Source organism: Podarcis filfolensis (genome assembly GCF_964270895.1).
Source record: "Podarcis filfolensis genome assembly, chromosome: 15".
In the NCBI taxonomy this organism is placed as follows: domain Eukaryota; kingdom Metazoa; phylum Chordata; class Lepidosauria; order Squamata; family Lacertidae; genus Podarcis; species Podarcis filfolensis.
Genome location: NC_139618.1, coordinates 19,835,204 through 19,852,551, shown reverse-complemented (window position 1 = coordinate 19,852,551; position 17,348 = coordinate 19,835,204). Strand labels below are relative to the sequence as shown.

The 17,348-nt window shown below is 44.3% G+C and overlaps 1 protein-coding gene across 2 annotated transcripts in view; it reads left to right on the top strand.

The window, feature by feature from the left end:
* Positions 1–652: 652 nt before the first annotated feature.
* The window catches only part of LOC310750581 (opioid-binding protein/cell adhesion molecule homolog), a 731,536-nt gene continuing 714,840 nt past the window's right edge, over positions 653–17,348 (top strand). Inside the window, exons 1-2 of one of the 2 annotated variants that reach the window (XM_083588992.1) lie at positions 653–667; positions 899–1,019. In XM_083588992.1, coding sequence (XP_083445118.1) covers positions 959–1,019 — 61 coding nt within the window. In that variant the 5' untranslated portion in view covers positions 653–667; positions 899–958. Of the gene's footprint in view, positions 668–733; positions 1,020–17,348 lie in introns of those variants that run through there. The other variant, XM_083588994.1, reaches the window with a different exon arrangement.

Sequence of the window (17,348 nt, the reverse complement as noted above, 5' to 3'; positions counted from 1 at the left end):
TCTCCAGCCATCTGATATATGCTTGTTCACCACTTGGGTACAGCTCCCTGGATTTCTCCTTTCTCCTCCGTGGGATTTATGCACTCCCAACGCTGATGCTTGCAAAACACTCCATTCAATTGTATATTTGACTGAGTCGCTGGTGGCAAGATGGAAAGCTGGTCAAATAGTGGGCAACTGGCACACAGTCTGCATCCTAACATGCCTGGCAAATTGTCAGCGGCAGCATCAGCATCAACAAGTTGCATTTCCCTCTGTGGCATCTAACTGCAAGGAGCATCCCCAAACCCCTCTGCCTGCCTGCCTGTGTGAGAGAGTGAGTGAGTGAGAGGGAAGGAGGGTGGGTGGCAGGAAGGAGCTCAGAGCTACAGGGAGAAATAAACAAACATCCAATCCATGGCACTGACAAGAGTCTGCTTCCTTTCTCCCTTTCAAAGCTGCTGACCCAAGACCTCAGCCTGGCCAAAGGCTCTGTGTCCCCCGACACACTTCCCTCTCTCTCCCCGTGCCCTGCATTGGGGTAGATCTGGAAGTAGGGGAGGGCACAGCAAGGGGCACCAAAGGGAGCAGTTGGTAGTGCCGTTTAACTCCCCACAGTGTCAAAAAGCTGCAGAAGAGCCAGAGAATGTCACTCAGGAGACCAGAACCAATGAATGCCTGGTAGGAGGTCTGTTCTCTCTCCCCCCCACCCCCGTACAGACTGGTAGTGCTGGTTCTGGGGCTTCTTCTGCTAGCGTGTTATGTGCAGGGTGGAAAAAGAGAGGGGGAGAGAGAGAGGGAGGGAGGGGAGTGGGGGGAAAAATCAGAGACACTGACTGCCTGTCCCCATCTCTCTTTCTCTCTCTCTCTCCAACTCGCGCTCCCTCCCTCTGCAAACATTGGATTTAAACCTACTCAGAATTCAGCACGGAGGAAAGCAGCCAGCCAAGCCGCTCCAGACTATTGCAGCTCCCCCAAGATGTATCATCCCGCCTGCTGGATCGTCTTCACGGCCACAACTGCCCTGTTCTTCATCCCAGGTATGCCACAAGGAGGGACGGTGGCAGGGGAATCCCTCTCGCTCCCGTATATCTCTAGGCAAGAAGACGGACCAGACGAGGAGGGTTGAAGAGGTGGGGTGGGGTGGGGGACGCGTTTTGCATGCCACAGTGATACAGACCTGATGATTTCGCCCAGATGTGCACATTATGATTATGATTAGTTAGGGGTCCCCCCCCGGTCACAGCACTAATGTGCCACGTTTTGGGGTGTGCATGTAAAGGAGGTGATTGGGCTCAGAACTGGCGCTTAGTCCTTCAGGGATCCTGCCACTGTTTCCTCCCAGAGGGATGCTGTGCCGGCATCGGACAGCAGCTGCTCCTGCGTTGTGAATAGGAGATGGTACTTTCCCTGGGATTTGCATTATCTGTCCACAATGTTTGTGTGTGTGCTGGTGCTTGTGTGCAATGGCTTTTTGGAGAAGTCTTTTACTCCCAACCCCAATCTTCTCCTCCTCTTTCTTCTCCATCTCCTCTGGGCATCTTTCTTAGCAAATTGAGTGTGTGTGTGGGGGGGGGTGGATGGTGATGATGGAGATGGTTTGGGAGTGCTTTCCCTCCCAGGTTCAGCACCCGTACCTCATTTCCACGTAAAGAAGTCCACTGCCCTTCTCTTGTTTTCAGATAGCAAAGCCCACGGGCTTTTATACAGTGATGGTGGTAGGAGTGAGGTTTCTTCTTCATCCCCCAAACTGACCAATGCACACGCACGCACACACACACACACACACACACACACACACACACACCAGCTGCTACTTGTTTGGGCATCAGCTACAGATGCTGCAGTGTTGGAAGCCAGACCAGGTGTTCTTGAGTTTTCTTATCCAGAAGGCATCATTGTCGCCTGCCACCATCACAGCGTTTACTGAAGACTTTAGGATCCCTCGGCTGCCTCTTGCTGCAAACCCCGGTCTGAATAGGTTTATTGTAATTCAAGCTCTAACTGGCTCTGGGCAGGAGCTCCGCAGACAGGCACTTAGTGTGGGGAGCTGAATACGCATCTGAACATCTGTCCCAATATAAAATAGAAGAGCAGGGTGGGAGGGATGGGGACCGATAGAGAAGGAGTTGTGCCTTATATGTGTTGCTGAGCTGTTGGGATTGCCAGAGTTCTGAACATGCAATGCCCTGGGAAACAGCTTCAGCAGTCTGTTACTCTGAAATATACACGTATTTGAAATGCACAGCAGGAGTGTGTGTTGCACTGGGTGTTACAAGAGCATAGGCACAAAATCTATACCGTATCAGTATTTTTGCAAACAGACTTTTTAGCACAAGCCTGACGGTAGTTTTCACTGTGGTGGGAGGCGGATGTGAGCCACAGCTAGGCTTGCATGGATTTACTATCCATGTGCATCACAGTTTCCATCAGAGGCTGGTTTGTGTAAAAACTTTATCCACATTCCAAGACCCCACAAGCTTTGGATGTAGGTGTGCAGCCGAAGAGCACAGGGACAGGCATGTGTGTTGTATTCTGTATAATGCATTCTCATGCCAATGGTTTGAGGAAATGTATTTGCACTTAAATTACAGAGGGGTGGGTGGGATTTTTGGGTGGACAGAGGGACAAAAGGCACAGAGCTCTCCACCTTCCAGTGCAAAGGCCACCTTCTACTCTTCAGTTTGGCCATGGTATACAGAAGTGGCTCTTGAATTCTAACCGGTGTGCATAATTCATCATGAGGTTGTGATTGGGTTTCAGTTTTGTGATAAACTACATTCTTCTCTGACATCTTGATAATGAGCAACCACCTAACCAAAGAATGCTATTTCCAAAAAAGTCACACTGAGGACACCGTATCTGGGTAATGTCAGAGTATGAAAGCTGAATGGGGAATTTTTTTAAAAAATGAGAGTCATATTTCTTCTTGAGAAATTCAGTTTTAGGACAGTTGAGAAGTTTATTTTTTTAAAAACAGAAGTCTTTTTATTTTAACAGCTTCAGGTGTGATATGGGGAGGGAGGGGGCTTTATTAGCCTTGAGTGCAGAACTGAAGTCTCCTGGTTTCAGACTCCTTGAAGGGAATGTGAGATTAATGGAGCTCTAGCTACCTCTGAAACAGCATTTCCTGCATGATGTTTGTACACTGACCAATTTGCACCTCAGCACTTGAGATTCAACAACTCTCCTAAGCTGCATGTTGACCAATGTTTACTATCCAGGGTTGATTCAGTGGAATACCTGGGAGACCATGAGAAAGAGCTGATGTAGTGTAAAAGCTGATATAAGCATGAGCTATGAAACTGGAAAGTGATTGGGTCAAATTGCCATGAATTCACTAGTTGGCCTTAGGCAAGCAATGATACCTCAGCCCTCCCTTCTGCAATATTGCTCCACGGATTACATTACTCTATTAACACACGTGAAGCTCTTTGGATACTTTCAAGCTAATATTTCAAGTGAAGTGTTGTTGTGATCTTAGCTGGTGAATGTAAACTTGTGAATTTAGATTTATCCATAGGTCTCTTCATTAGCAGGGGAGCTGAATCTTAGAATATCTGGATTATCATTTTGTAGGCTCTTTCTATGCATCACTAAAAAAAAAAAAGCTCCAGGGGTAGGATATGAATTGTTGAGCAAGCGTATTCGCTGTCCCACAGCTGACACAACTGTGGGGAAGGGCCATAGCTCAGTGGTAGACCATCTGCTTTGCATGTGGGAGGTGCCAGTTTCAATTCCTGGAATCTCCAAGTGAGGCTTGGAAAAGTCCCTGCCTAAAACCCCAGAGAGCAACTGTCAATCAGTGTAAACTGTCAATCAGTGAGATGGACCAATGGTCTGACTCAGGCAGCTTCTCATGTTTCTATGATCCTAACTCCTTTTGCATGTGATATTCCCACTAGATGCTCAGAGGTGGGTCCTTCTGGAGATCTGTTCCTGCCCCTCCCACCATATTTTTTTGGTTCCCTTTGAGACTGAACTGTTTTGTAGGAGGGATTCAGTTGCATACTAGCAAACTTAAGCCTCTGGCACCCTTGTACAACAACAAAAACAGCCTTTTTGTGGTAAGGAAAGCAATAGGGGAAATGCACTGCAAAATGTGGGGTAAAAAAGAAACGATGGAAGAGGTGCCATGAAACCTCCACTTGTTTGAGAAATCGGCATGAATACTTAATAAATTCAATGCTCAGTAAACAGCATACATTGTATAACATCCATGTAAACAAACCAGAATGGAAAAAAGTGGATGTTGTGTAACCTCCATGCAAGTTTTCTGCAAACAAATGAAGATGAACAAGTTATTTAGATGTCCTCTTAATCATACCTGGATGTTTGTTTGAGATGAATGAAACAATGAAAAAAGAGGCTTTTAAGATGTTTGATTGGGGTGAAGGGAAACTGGAAGGTTCATGTGGAAAATACAATTGCCAAGTCATTATTAGCCTTAATGGCTTCACTGTGGTCCCTCCCTCTGATTCCTTGGTTTTTAATTATCTTCCTTTTCAGTTTGGATGGCGCTTTTAGTCCTCTTACTTCCCAATAGGACCCCATATATTTTCTCCCTGCCAATTTACTTTTTGCAGAGTCTGAAGACCTGAAAGGTTAATGTAATAATGAAACCCTGACCTTGTCTGGTCACAGGAAGACTCTTCCTCCACAGCTTTGTGAAGGCAGAGAGGTTTCCATCTTGGAATAATTTGAAGCTAATGCTTTCCTCCCTGGAGAGACTTTCGGAGAAAGAGGACTGCATGCAGCCAGTGGTTTTCCAGACAGAATCTCTGTGATGATGAGAAGGGCTGTGGATGTTTTTTAAACTGAGTTAAAGAGCAGCAATAGAAGTGGGAAGGTTCAGTTCATGTAGTCTCCAGTTATGGCAGAGACAAAGAACCTGTAGCCTTACAGTTGTTTGGAGTCCAACATGAGAAGAATTGTAGCTCAGCAACATCTGGAGAGCCACAAGAGAACATCTGGAGAGCCATCTGGAGAATTCTGTGCACCACCTTGAGTTCCCTGAAGAAAAAGGTGAGATATAAATGCAAGCAGCAGCAGCAGCAGCACAAAATGAAACAGCAACAAATTTGATAGGTCTCTGCTTCAAGGTGCTTTCAATCCAAATGTCAAAAGGAGGGAAATGAGTGAAGATAGCAAGGTAGCAAGAAGAAAAATGTGAGGACATGAAGATCAGCCCATATAATCACAGAATTGTAGAGTTGGAAGAGACCCCAAAGGTCATCTAGTCCAGCCCCCTGCAATGTAGAATGTAACCGTTTTCTTCTGAAGCCAATGGCATTGCTTCTCATTCCCAAATATGCCCCCCTGAACCTACTGGAAGACTGTCTAGAAAAATAATACGCCTTGGCCTCTAGGCAGGTGAGTGTGTTCCCTGTTAAACTTGGCTCAGTGCAAGGATGTTGGTCAGAAACAAGTCTATAGATGTGAAAGTCTATAAGCTGTGAAGATTGCCTTGTTTGCAGAACTGTATTTGAACTTGTATTCCAAAGGCTTAAAGGAACCAAGAGGGAAAGAGCTCATCCATGTTGATTGTATCTTCTGTTGCTAAGATATGACACCAGAAACGGATCTGCTATTTCTGTGCATGTGTTGCTAGCTTCTCCATGCCCAAACCTTTGTTCCAAAAAGAGTTTAACCTGTCCCTTTTCTGGGAGCTTGAGTAGAGTTCTGCTGCCTTAGTGATTCCCTCTTTTTTGGGCCCCAAAAGTTTTCATTAGTTTATTGTCTTGCTCCACAAGTTTTGCATTGGCCTCTAAATGATATCCTTTTCTTGTCTTCTTTCCCCCACTTCTCTGTCTCCCCCCAGCAATTCTGTCTCCTCCTCTAAATGGGGAGGGCATTTTTGCCACACCCTCTTCCCCCTGGAATAAGAGGAGATATAGTTTCTCGCAAAGGGAGGTATGTGGATCTTCATGTTGGTCATATAGGGGGGGAAATGGCAGCCCAGCTATTTAAACTGGCTCCATCCCTCATTCTTCATTCTTCTTCTGGTAATGCCCACAATCTTGGCCTTGGCAATGTGGGCTCTGCTAGTCACCCTTTTTGGGGGTACTGAGTAAGAATTTGAGGGGAGACATTGCTGAGTTTGGGGGTCTTCTCTTTTTTGCCTATTTTGCACTGTTAGATGTTGCCCATGTGACTGGAGAATCTGGCTAAGTGGAATTTCGCCACGGCAGGTGAGAGGACATAAGAAATTATTGAGGGCTTGGCCTAGCAGGGGCATCGAAGTGAATGTTAGCCAATGTGGCCTCAGTAAGCATGTCAGGTTCTTACACCCAAGGTGCATGCAGCAAGGTGGAGGACAATTTTCTTTTAAAACCAAACCCTCGCTGTGTGACCACAACATGCAACTGGAAGTTTGCTCAGGAAACGGGAGTGATTATATCCTCCCATTTATTGCAACCCACCTGCCCAAATTTGTTTAATTGGGTTAATTAGTTCAATTTCATTGATTTGCAGATTCTCTACTTGTTTTATTTTAATAAATGTAACCTGTTCACCCATATTATAGTTTGTATTGAGTCTTCTTTCTGGTGTGATGGCAAGGAATTCACTGTGTGCTGCTCCCAGATCCCAGTACAAGCAGTTGTGCATGGATAGGATACTCAAGAAAGGATACTTGGTGTCACTTGAAACATTGTCAAGAGAATCAAGTGGTAGAGGCAGAAGACTAAAGAAGATAGAAGGCTTGTGTGTGTGTGTGTGTGTGTGTGTGTGTGTGTGAGAGAGAGAGAGAGAGAGAGAGAGAGTCCTGATTTGCACATCACTTTAAACCAAAATAAAACTAAACTGTGGTTTAAATGTGAGCACAGTGCATTCCAGCATGCTGATGAATTGACTTGGCTCCTCCTCTTGCTTCTACTAACCTGCTTGGGAAATAAGCCATGGTCTATTACACCTAAACCTGGGCTTCTACTTGGCTTCTCTACAAACAAGCATTAACCACATTTTGTGGTTACCGCTGATGCTTTGTTTTGGGTGGAAACCAACCATGAGTCTGAGGATGGATCTAGGCATGGCAAAGGAACAATTCAGTTAAATGTGTTGTAAACTCATGCAGGGAAATCTGGTAGGGAAATACAGGACTCCATAGTGCTATCTAGTGTCACAGTGTTATATCACATACAGAACACATATAAAATGCTTTTTCTTTACCAATCTAGCTGAGTCTTGAATTGGGACATAACACTAAGCCAGACCATGGCATGGTTCCTTTCAGTGTGCAAGAGCGAGATAAGAGAGAAGGTCCCACAATTTCAGCAGTTTACACTAGCACACTGTACATTCACATTTTAACTATGGTGTGGTTTAACTATGGTTACTTTAAACTGATACGCAAACTGAGCCTATATATGAGATCTCTCTCTCTTTCTCTCTGTGTAGACACACACAGTGTATATATACACACAAACCTGTGGCTTGTAATCTTGAAAGTAATTTGATTGGCCCTTAGGAAGAGTGATCAGTCGAAGCCCAATAGCAGTAGGTAGGATGGCCATTTTGGCATTGCCAAGAAAGAGGATTTGCACCACCGAGAAAAATGAAAAGGAGAGAAATCAGCATAAAATTTACAAATGGTACCTGATACGCATAAGTGCAAATTTAGAAATAATGAGTATAATTTAAATAGAAATACATCTCACCTGAGTGGGGGAGGCACCAGATGACTTTCATTCCCATTCAGTCTGCTGACCAGTTGCTGCTACCAGCTCTCTCTTACCTTTAAACCAGTTGGGCAGCTCTGGAACAGAGGACACCTTCAAACAGAGGTCTGTATTCTGGCAGTTATTCAAAATAGAGGACTGTACACTGTAAAGCAGGAAACACAGCCACTCTAGTGGTGGGGAACAGGAGGAATTACTTGCCTCCTGATTGTTAGGCAGGAGCAGGACTTGCAAAGGGTCCTGTCCCCATCACTTGACCAGAGTGTGGGCAATTTTAGGCCCAAGCCTCACAGCGGAAGGCCTGTGGCTCAGTGGGAGAGCATTTGTTTTGCATGCAAATGTCCCCGGTTCAATTTTATGCCAATGGGCCTTTGAAGCTGTTTAATTAGCCAGTCACTGTGATGCACATTTGAATTGTTTTTAAATTGAATTTTAAATTGAATTGTTTTTGAATTTAATTGTGTGTGTGTACACACACACTGCTGTACACCACCTTGAAATTTTTTGATATGGCATTGTAGACATACTTGTACAAAGGGATATAAATGAATGAATCCCTGGCACCTCCAGGTAGGGCTGCGAGTATTCCTATCTGAAACCCTGGATAACTGCTGCCTGTCAGTGTAGACAATACTGAGCTAAATTAATCGATTGACTTATTGGGTACAAGACAGCTTCCTCTGCACAACACAAGCCTGAGAATAAATCACTCGCATCCTCCTCCCTCTGGTTCTGCCACAGGGGAGGAAGGGGGTGCACCTTTAATTTGTGATGACATTCAAACAAGCACACCTTTCCATCTGTGTAACCTGAAGTGGGCACAGCCCAGGAGAAACTTCGGTTGATTGCATAAAGTGGTCTTTAGCCAATTGTTAAATGGAGGCAGTCCCTAAAGTAGATGTGGAGGATCCAAGTGGGTTCAGCACTTTGCAGGTCAAAGCCAGCCTTAAATCCTGTGAGAATCCACCCTTTGCCTTCAGTGTCTAGGGGCATGTGTGCTCCTGGAACAAACAGAAGGGAATGCCCCCAGCTGTCACTGTGGCAGTATTCTTGGTTGGTGCAGTGACAACCGTAGCCTATGGATTTGCTACAATGCTCACCTGCCTCGGCGGGATTAATTAGTTGTTTGCGAGACTCTTTGAAGATGCAAAGTGCTAAGGCTGATCTTCAACTTTGATTTCTGTCTCCTGATTTTTGAATAATTCTTCTGAGTAGGGCAGGTCCCCTGAGTTTCCTCGCTTGTCACCTCCTCCTCTGCTAAGATGCCAGCTCCTTCCCCACCCCAAAGTATCTTCAAGGATATGCATAAGTGTCTGCATGCAGATAGGTGCCATGCTCCCTGTTTGTTTGCTTAGTTTGTGCCATGAGGAAGTGCATCCAAGTGTACGCCACTCTCTTCCTTCATGCTTGCTAACTCCACATTGGCTGCCACATGGAGGGCATTTTTTGAGGGCAGAGGAACAGGCTCCATTGCAGGATTTCTTTCCCATTTCTGCCAGCTGCATATGTCAGAGCTCCATAGTGATGCTTCTGTGCCATCCAGAATGCAGAGGCTGGAGCATGTAGATTATGCAACTTTGCACTGCTGTTGGTTCCCCCAGCTGTGCTCCTAGCCTAATCAGGGTCATTCAGCATGACACCACTTAAAGCCCTGGGTAGGCTCTCTCACCACGAAAGACTGCTTTGTTCTGTGCTCACAGACAAGTACGCTATGTGTGGGGATCTGAGATCAAATGTCAGTTCCTCCAGGACGTTTTGCTCTCTTCCACCTTGCTTTCAGCATGTGACGACTGGCCAAGTTAGGTTGGGAGTTTGGCAACTCCCCAGCGGCAAGCACGGATGAAAGGACATCCCGGGGACCTCGCATGATGAACCAGACTCATGCCGCAACTCACAATTGAAGCAAAGCGAGGGGGCACAGATATCCCTTACTGACATCTAACAATGGGTGGGCTTATTGTTAATTTGTAGTTTAATGGGTACATGGTGCATCCCGATGGTTACTGTTTTCAGGTGGGATTCAGTCACATACCAACAAATTCAGGTTGCACAATTAAAATTGTTTTTGTGCTCTTGCCCAACAAATCTGCTCCTCTCCTCAAAGCTAGGACTTTTTTTTTTTTGCAATAAGGAAAGTGCACCAAAATCTTGAAAATAACAATTGTTTGAGGCAACATTGTACAGCATCCCCGCCAACAAATAGGAATGAATGCTCTGTCCACAGCTGTAGTCATCTAACCCTCCCAACAAAGTGTGTGCAAAATAATCAGAATGATTGCTCGATATTAAGCAGGTCACCTGGAAGTGACCCTGGCCACTTGTCTTCACGCTGGTTCACATGTGCATGTACACCTGTGCTATCATTGGCAGTTGCTTGCTAAGTCTAGGGTCATCTATTAGAAATGCTATCTCATTTAAAAGCAATGCATTTTGGAGTTGACACTGGATGATGCAAAAATGATTGATATGTGATGACTCACAAGGGGCATACTTAGAGGTTGGCCAGGTTGGCTCCTGCCAAGGGTACAGGCCACCCCACCCCCCACAAAAATCGCACCACTCCACTGTGGCTTGGAGTGGCTAAGAGCCTGCTTGCCTTCTCCCCAGGAGGCCATGCTCTGGGTCATGTAGGAAGTCACTGGCAGAGAATGAAAGGCGATGAAAAGCAAACTTGTTGAGTTTCTGGTTCATGGTCTGGTGGTGGTGAGGAATGCCAATACGTCTCCTTGCCAATGCTGCAAAGAAGGCTAGGTATGCCTCTGATGCCTCTTGCATGCATACACATCTTTGTTTGCAACAAATAAACACTGGAAGCTGCTTTGAATGATTAGGTATTCGTCCATCTAGCTAGTGTAGTCTAGTATCACCAGCACTGGCTCTCTAGGGTCTCAGGAAGAAGTGTTTCCCACCCCTTTTATCTGAAGATGCCAGGAGTTGAACCTAGGACCTTGCTGGATGCTGTAGCGAGCAGCTAGCTCCCACATACAACATCAACACTGAGGTCTGGATGGGAAGTTGACAGTTAAATGGCTAAGTAAGCAGCAGAGCAGCCTTTGTATTTAATAAAGCTGTGACCCTCGTTCAACCCATATTGTTGCCTTGTATCTTCATTCCAGATATGGGAGCAATGCACCATTAACTGAAAATGTCGTCTCTTGAGAAATACTCAGCAGAGCTTTCTGTTACAGCCAATTTTGCTAAATCATTGGGACTCATTTTGCAGAAGACCATAGCTTTCAGCTATGTCAAACCTTTTCAGTTATGCCATCCTTGCTAGTTAATTAATATGGCAAAGTGATATTAATCCGGGTCCACACTCCACAGAGCTATCATCTCTTATCCACTGCTGGGCACTAGAGTGACAGGAAGTTGCCACTGATTAGGCATAAGCCCATAGAGAAGTACCCGGAGCACATTTGTTCCACTTTAGTGTGATTTCAGGACAGGCAAGAGGGTCTTAAAGGGATTTTCTATGCTCTCTTAAAAGTCTAAGGAAAGCAGTTCATCAGATACAGTGGGCATCAATCCTCCATCTGTCAGAAACTGCAAAACAAACATATCTTGGCAACTCTTGATGTTGAGACAACAGACTGGCAACTCTTCTATTACAGCTTGCAGCTCAGCCAGTAAAAGGTATTAGCCAACAATAAATGTTATGAGTCCAGCTGCCCTTGCATACATGTGTGAGTCATCTGTGGCATTTTGGTGGTTTAAGTTGATCATTTGGGTTTATATTGCTCTTTGCAAGGTCTGGTGGTCAGCTGATGATTGGGGCTAGGAAAGTGTGCAAAAGCAGGTCACCTGACATCCATTGTAACATTGGGTGATTGGCAGGTGGGCATCCCCACCTACCTTTCAAACTTGGCCTGTAGTGTTGGGGGTAAGAATCTGGCCCACCAGCCAGATTCTATTACCGACTCAGCCCTGACTAAGAGAACTAACTTTATAAAGCTTCCCTGCCAGGTGACTTGTATGTGATTCTTTGTCTTTATTGATGGGTATGAGGATAGCCGATGGGTCTCAAACCCTCAGTGAGTTAGGGACTTACCCTGCATGTAAAGACAGGCTTCGGTGGATTGAGTGGATGAGACCAATAGTCAGACCAATAGTCAAGAAGGCAGTTTATGCATATTCTGTAGAGGGAATTGAAGGGCAGATGGGACTTGTCAACCTGGGAAGGCAGACCATCTAGGAGAAGAAAAGCTCTGGTGCTAAACCTCCACTGCCTTGTGGGATATCTTTGGGAGAAGAAAAGGTTAAGGAGTAAACCCAGCACAAATCTGCAGTAGAGTCCCTGAGGTGGTTGGATGTCACCTTGTACATGTCCTTCTGGCAACTCCTACTGTAAAGTTGGTGCCAAATGTATTTTCCTTTGGACCACATCAGCGAGGCCAAGAAGGGGGTTTAGTCATGTGGAGAACCAAAGACCACCATACACACTGCCCAGGCTTGCATCCCAGGAAGTCACTTTGGTGTTACAAATACAATTGTTTGACTTCATCCCTGGAAGCACAGTCCATTGTCTCTTGAGGCAGCCTTGGGTGGCTAGTACCCTAAGGAAGCTTGACTAAAAAGGTTGCTTACCCAACTACTTCTCACAACCTTTTGTGGAGAGGAACTATCAGAAGGCAGCTTTCTTTATGCTTGGTGGCTTCACCTCATCTGCATCTGCCACATGTGATGATGGAAAGCCATCTGGTGCTGTCTTAGCACGTCTCTGAGTGAATAAATAAAGAAAAGCACAGATCAGATACAGGGCAGATCTAGTACTTGGAAACTGAGACCATTTTAAGGTAGACAGCAGGATAATGTCCCCCTAGGTCTCACCTTAAACATTAAGATTTCTTCACTATGAGATAGTTCACTGCATTTCAGGAAGTTTCTCTTACTGTGGGTCCTTGTATGTTTCGATAAAACTGTGGGCCTTCATTAAATCCATGCACGACTTAGGTCTTCATTTCAGGATGTGTGGATTATATGTTTGCTGCTTTACCAAGAGGATGTTGGAAATGTAGCCCTTGTTGAGTTTGCCATAGCTTTCCTCTCCTTTGGATAACTTGCACCACCCACCCGTTACTGAAGTGCAGGAGTGCATGCAGGCAACAGCACAACAGGAATTTTTGGTGCACTCCTATTTATCACCACAGCAAGATTATTTCACAGTGACCATTTTGAAACCTTTGAGGCTTTCAAGGGATCTGCTTGCAAATCATGCTTACCTAAGTGACTTCCCAGCATTCTCAGTAAACTTGGACCTTTGCAATATTTTAGTCTTTTCTTTCTGACCCAAGAAGACCACTCTTGTACTGTACTTATGATTTTGTGGATGTCATGATGCATGCAATGGTATGCAAAAAAAGTAAAAAATAATAGTGTTTAGCCTTGAAACAAGCCAAACAATAAAACAAGATTTAATATGAACAAGAGTGAAGCGCATTTACACAAAAAGACCTGGGGCCTTTAATTACAGCAAACAATTGCTCCTGTTGAATGAATTGATGTGGTGGTGCAAGCCTCACTTGCCCTCCTTGCGAATATCCAGAGTGGATTGCAGAATTCATTGTGCAGCTCCAGGACCACAACTTGCTCTTTGCAGAGCAGAATGAAGCCACACCTGGCTCTGTTTATTCTTCATTTGAGAGCTGAGCAAGAAATAAAGAAGCATAAAGATTTCCAAGCTCAGGATACTTGGAGTACCCACAAATGTCTGACTGCTGGAAGCTGGAAGTGAATCATTAAGAATGAATTGGTTGCTCCATGACTTGACTGCCCTATCCAATGCACTAAACTTTCTTTGGGATTCTTTGCAGTGGTTTTAGAGAGAGTGCAAGGACAGGTGAGCGAGCGACTTCCAGAAAAACACTTTGTGAGTGGAATATTGCAGCTAATTTGAATAGTTAGGTGACTAATATAATTAGCATTTCGTGTTCAAGAACATGGTGGATGTCAGGTTCATGCTGAATTTCTTACCTTATATATTTATGCATTTATTCTACAGTGTCTTATTCTGAAATGTGGGAGGAACAAAGTCTGTTAGCTCATGGCAAAACCCTGCTAATACGCATACAGAAATCACAAGAAAATAGAGGGTTAATTTCAGGTTTCTTTTTTGCTTGCACTCTTGCATCTGAAAAGTCCCTTCTGTCCCCAGAAGGACTAGAAGAGGGAAGATTTGGTTCCTTCATATTGTCTCAATTTTGAGTGCTAAAACATGCTGATTCACCATGCCCGAAACTTCTACATTTGGAGATATTCTAAGTGGAACAGCAGAAAAGTGGCTTAGGAGAGACAAACTTTGTTGAGAAAAGATGCTGTAACTGTGGGTTTCTGCAGACCAGGTGACTAATATTTTCTGAACACAGGCATGTTTATTTATGGCTGCATTCACGTGGCCATCTATTCCATTTCCCTTACTGTAAATTTGCACATTGTATTTGAGCTTCCACAAGCATAAAAGCCACTTCCAGAAAACTAATGGAATATAGTGCACGTTTATTGCTCCATGTTTCATGAATTATCTCCACGTGCCATGATTCCAGAAGTAATCATTTGCTGCCTCCTTAACTTGGAAGATTCTGGGAGTTTTGCAAGAACTTGTCTCCCTCCTCTAACCTTTTCTCTCCACTGCCTTTCCCTTAAGTGCCTGGTCTTCTTCATCCGTAAGCCAGATAGCAAAGGGCTTCCTCCCTGCCTGTCCTTTTAACTGATGTGAGCTGTTTTGGGAGACAACCATTGTCTGACAAGCAGGACAAAAATACAGCAAATAAATTTGAAAACAAAAGTTAATCCCAACCAAGTTCCATTGACAGATGTGGCAGTTTGTCAACAGTAATTGGTACTATATGGTGGAGAGGGTATGTCACTGTTTTTCCTATCACACATCCCATACCTTATAATTGTAACAAAATAGTTAACTGCATATTCCCTTATTTAATTCGACACGCTCACCTGGCTCATAGATCCATGCCATGGCAGTGCACAAGTTGCTGCTGCAGACGACCCAAATAAACTATGGTGAGCATGAGTTGAAGTAAGCCCAAATGGTTCTTTGCAGTGCTTTTTTTCTTTAAAAAAATGTTTAGGGGTACTCTCATTTTCCTGCTCATATTGAAATACTGCCCCTCAATGAAGCCAAACTTAGATTAACAAAATGTTTAGGGGTATGTGTCCCCATGTGTCTCCCCAGAAAAAAAGCACTGGTTCTTTGAGAGCAAATTCTGTGTAGCAGAGCAGGGCTGCTGGTGGATATATTTTCTACCTAGCAAGAAAGTCGGGTTTGTTGCTGTTTTTGGCCTCAGTGGTTGCAGAAGACAGGCAGAGAGAGAACCAATGACATTTTCACCCCCCAAAATTGCTGGAGTATCTGTGTATTTTTGCAGAGGGAAATAAAATGAGCCTTTTGTGTAGGGCATTTGAGAATGAGATCTGAGTGGAAACTGGCGTAGTGAGGAGGGAGAAAGGGGACCCTGGTAGGGATGGCGGGGGGGGGGGAGTGGAATTTGATTCCATTTGCATTCAAAGGTGGAGCTATCAAATCAACACTTTCAGAAACAACACATGAACCAAAACACAGCTATCCTTAGAAATCCACACTCCACTAATTTTTGCAATGCAGTTCTCCAGCCAAACAATGTTTACAGAGCATAGGAGCAAATGTGCATAAAAATGAATAGATTAGTGAAAGCAACATAAAAAAATGCATTGGGGGGGATTAATTGCAAAACTGTGTATGTTGGGAGACATACATATTAAAATGCTGTGTCAAATTGCTGCAAAAAGTGGGGAGCCAAATTTAAGACTTGAAAAAAGAGAAACTGAGAGAACCAAAGTGGACAGACCCTTCCATCCCTAGACACTGGGGTATCCCTTCCTCCGTGGCTTCCATGAAACGTTCTCCTGCTGTCCACCTGCCAGCCGGTTCTGTCTTCTCTCTTGGCTGTTTACTTCTGCCTTTTGTTTCTCTTACTTGTTGCTATGCATGCAGCGTATAGTAGGAACTCCTGTGAATATAGGCCAGGCTTTGATTGTTCAGCAGGCTGGAAGGTGATGATTATAATATTTGACAGGAGAGAAGGGAGGGCAGAGAACTCTTCACGCTTTCAGATCTGCTTTGTCATAAGAAAGATCTTGTAAAGGGTCTTCGAAGGATGACTTTCTCCCTCCATGCAAATCATGTCTGAGTATTAAAGTCAACGATTTTCTTCTAAAGAAGCACCGCATGAGGTTCACCGGTTTGTTATCACACCTTGTTCTAGTGTCCTTGTGCAACGTGTATGCTAATTCCTTGTTTGTTGGGTCAGTTTATTAAAACAGAACTCCCCATTTTGCCCAGAGAGGGTGCTCTTAGAAAGATACCAAGTGAACGTTGTCCTATGCTTCTGACCTGTCTACACTACAAGTTTCAAAGAGGTGTCAGGCCTGTTTAACTGTTGCGGTTCTCAAATGAGGATCCCTTTTCTAAAGGGTTGTAGGGATCTCTGGTGCAGCTGTAGAAGTACATCTCAGGGTCCTTTAAGGAGAAGCTATGATAGTTGAAAAGCAGCACATGGAAAATGCATTTCAACCTGTTTCAAATTCTTATTTGTAGCTATATCATCAATGTCAGAGCTACGTAATCTGTTGTGGTATTTGGATGCCATGATGTTTGGTGCTTGTGTCTCACCACCAGCATATAATCGTTTTCTTTTTTTGACCACCAAATTGTTACAGTTGGCAATAAGCATTTGAGTCTGACCCATTAGGAGCATTACAGCAGGCTAAGAAGGTGACATTATTGATCAGTAGGTGGCACCCTGAAGCCACATCATTTATAGCTGTGGCAAAGGCAGCATGGTCCAATTCTTCCCTTCCTCTCTGTTTTATTGCTTTGCCTTCAGCTAAAGAGAGTTAACTCTTTTCACCTTCAGCATCACTTGTTTTATCTTCAGTTGATGAGCTATGGTGCCTAGAAGTTACAGGGCACTGTCAAGGTGAAGTCTTCAAAATAAATCTCAAGGATCTTTTGTTGGCTAGTCATCCATCCATGGCTCTGGAGAACTTGCCATTTTGAAGCCTCAAGCCTTCATCTGTTAATAGGTATTTCAGCCATCCAAGGATTGTGATAACCCTTTTATTTATTAATGGCTCATTTGGCTTTTTTACTACCATATCACAAACTTTGTTTTTATGAGAGGTAATGTCAGAGTTGAGAGACTAAACTGTGAGGCAGGAAGTCCCTTTTGTAATGCTTTCATCTGCCAGGAACTGATTATGTAGCCTTACAGTGCAATCCAAAGTGGGGTTGAGTGTGTGTGAGAGTGGCAAATAGAATGCCATTTCCAAAATCCTGCTCATTTACCTGCATTGTCTAATTTCCACTTGATCGTCCATGTTTATTTATTACTTATTTATTTCACAAAACTTATATACCACTTGATTGTAGAAAAAACCTCAAAGTGTTTAATATATACTTGAGTGCAATGGCTTCTGGTAGGGCTAATGACATTTTGCCTCCGTGGTGGTACATTTGGATTTGGTTGAAGAAATGTCAAGGCAATGAGACCACAGCAAATTTAGTATTACCACAAAAGCCACCTGAGTCAACGAACCCCTGCGATTGTCAGTCCATGTCCCCTGTTATCTTGTGGCTTGCAGGGCCAGGTGATGCAGTCTGGCAAATTGTGCCCCTCCTTCTTTGAGGGGAAGCAGGGA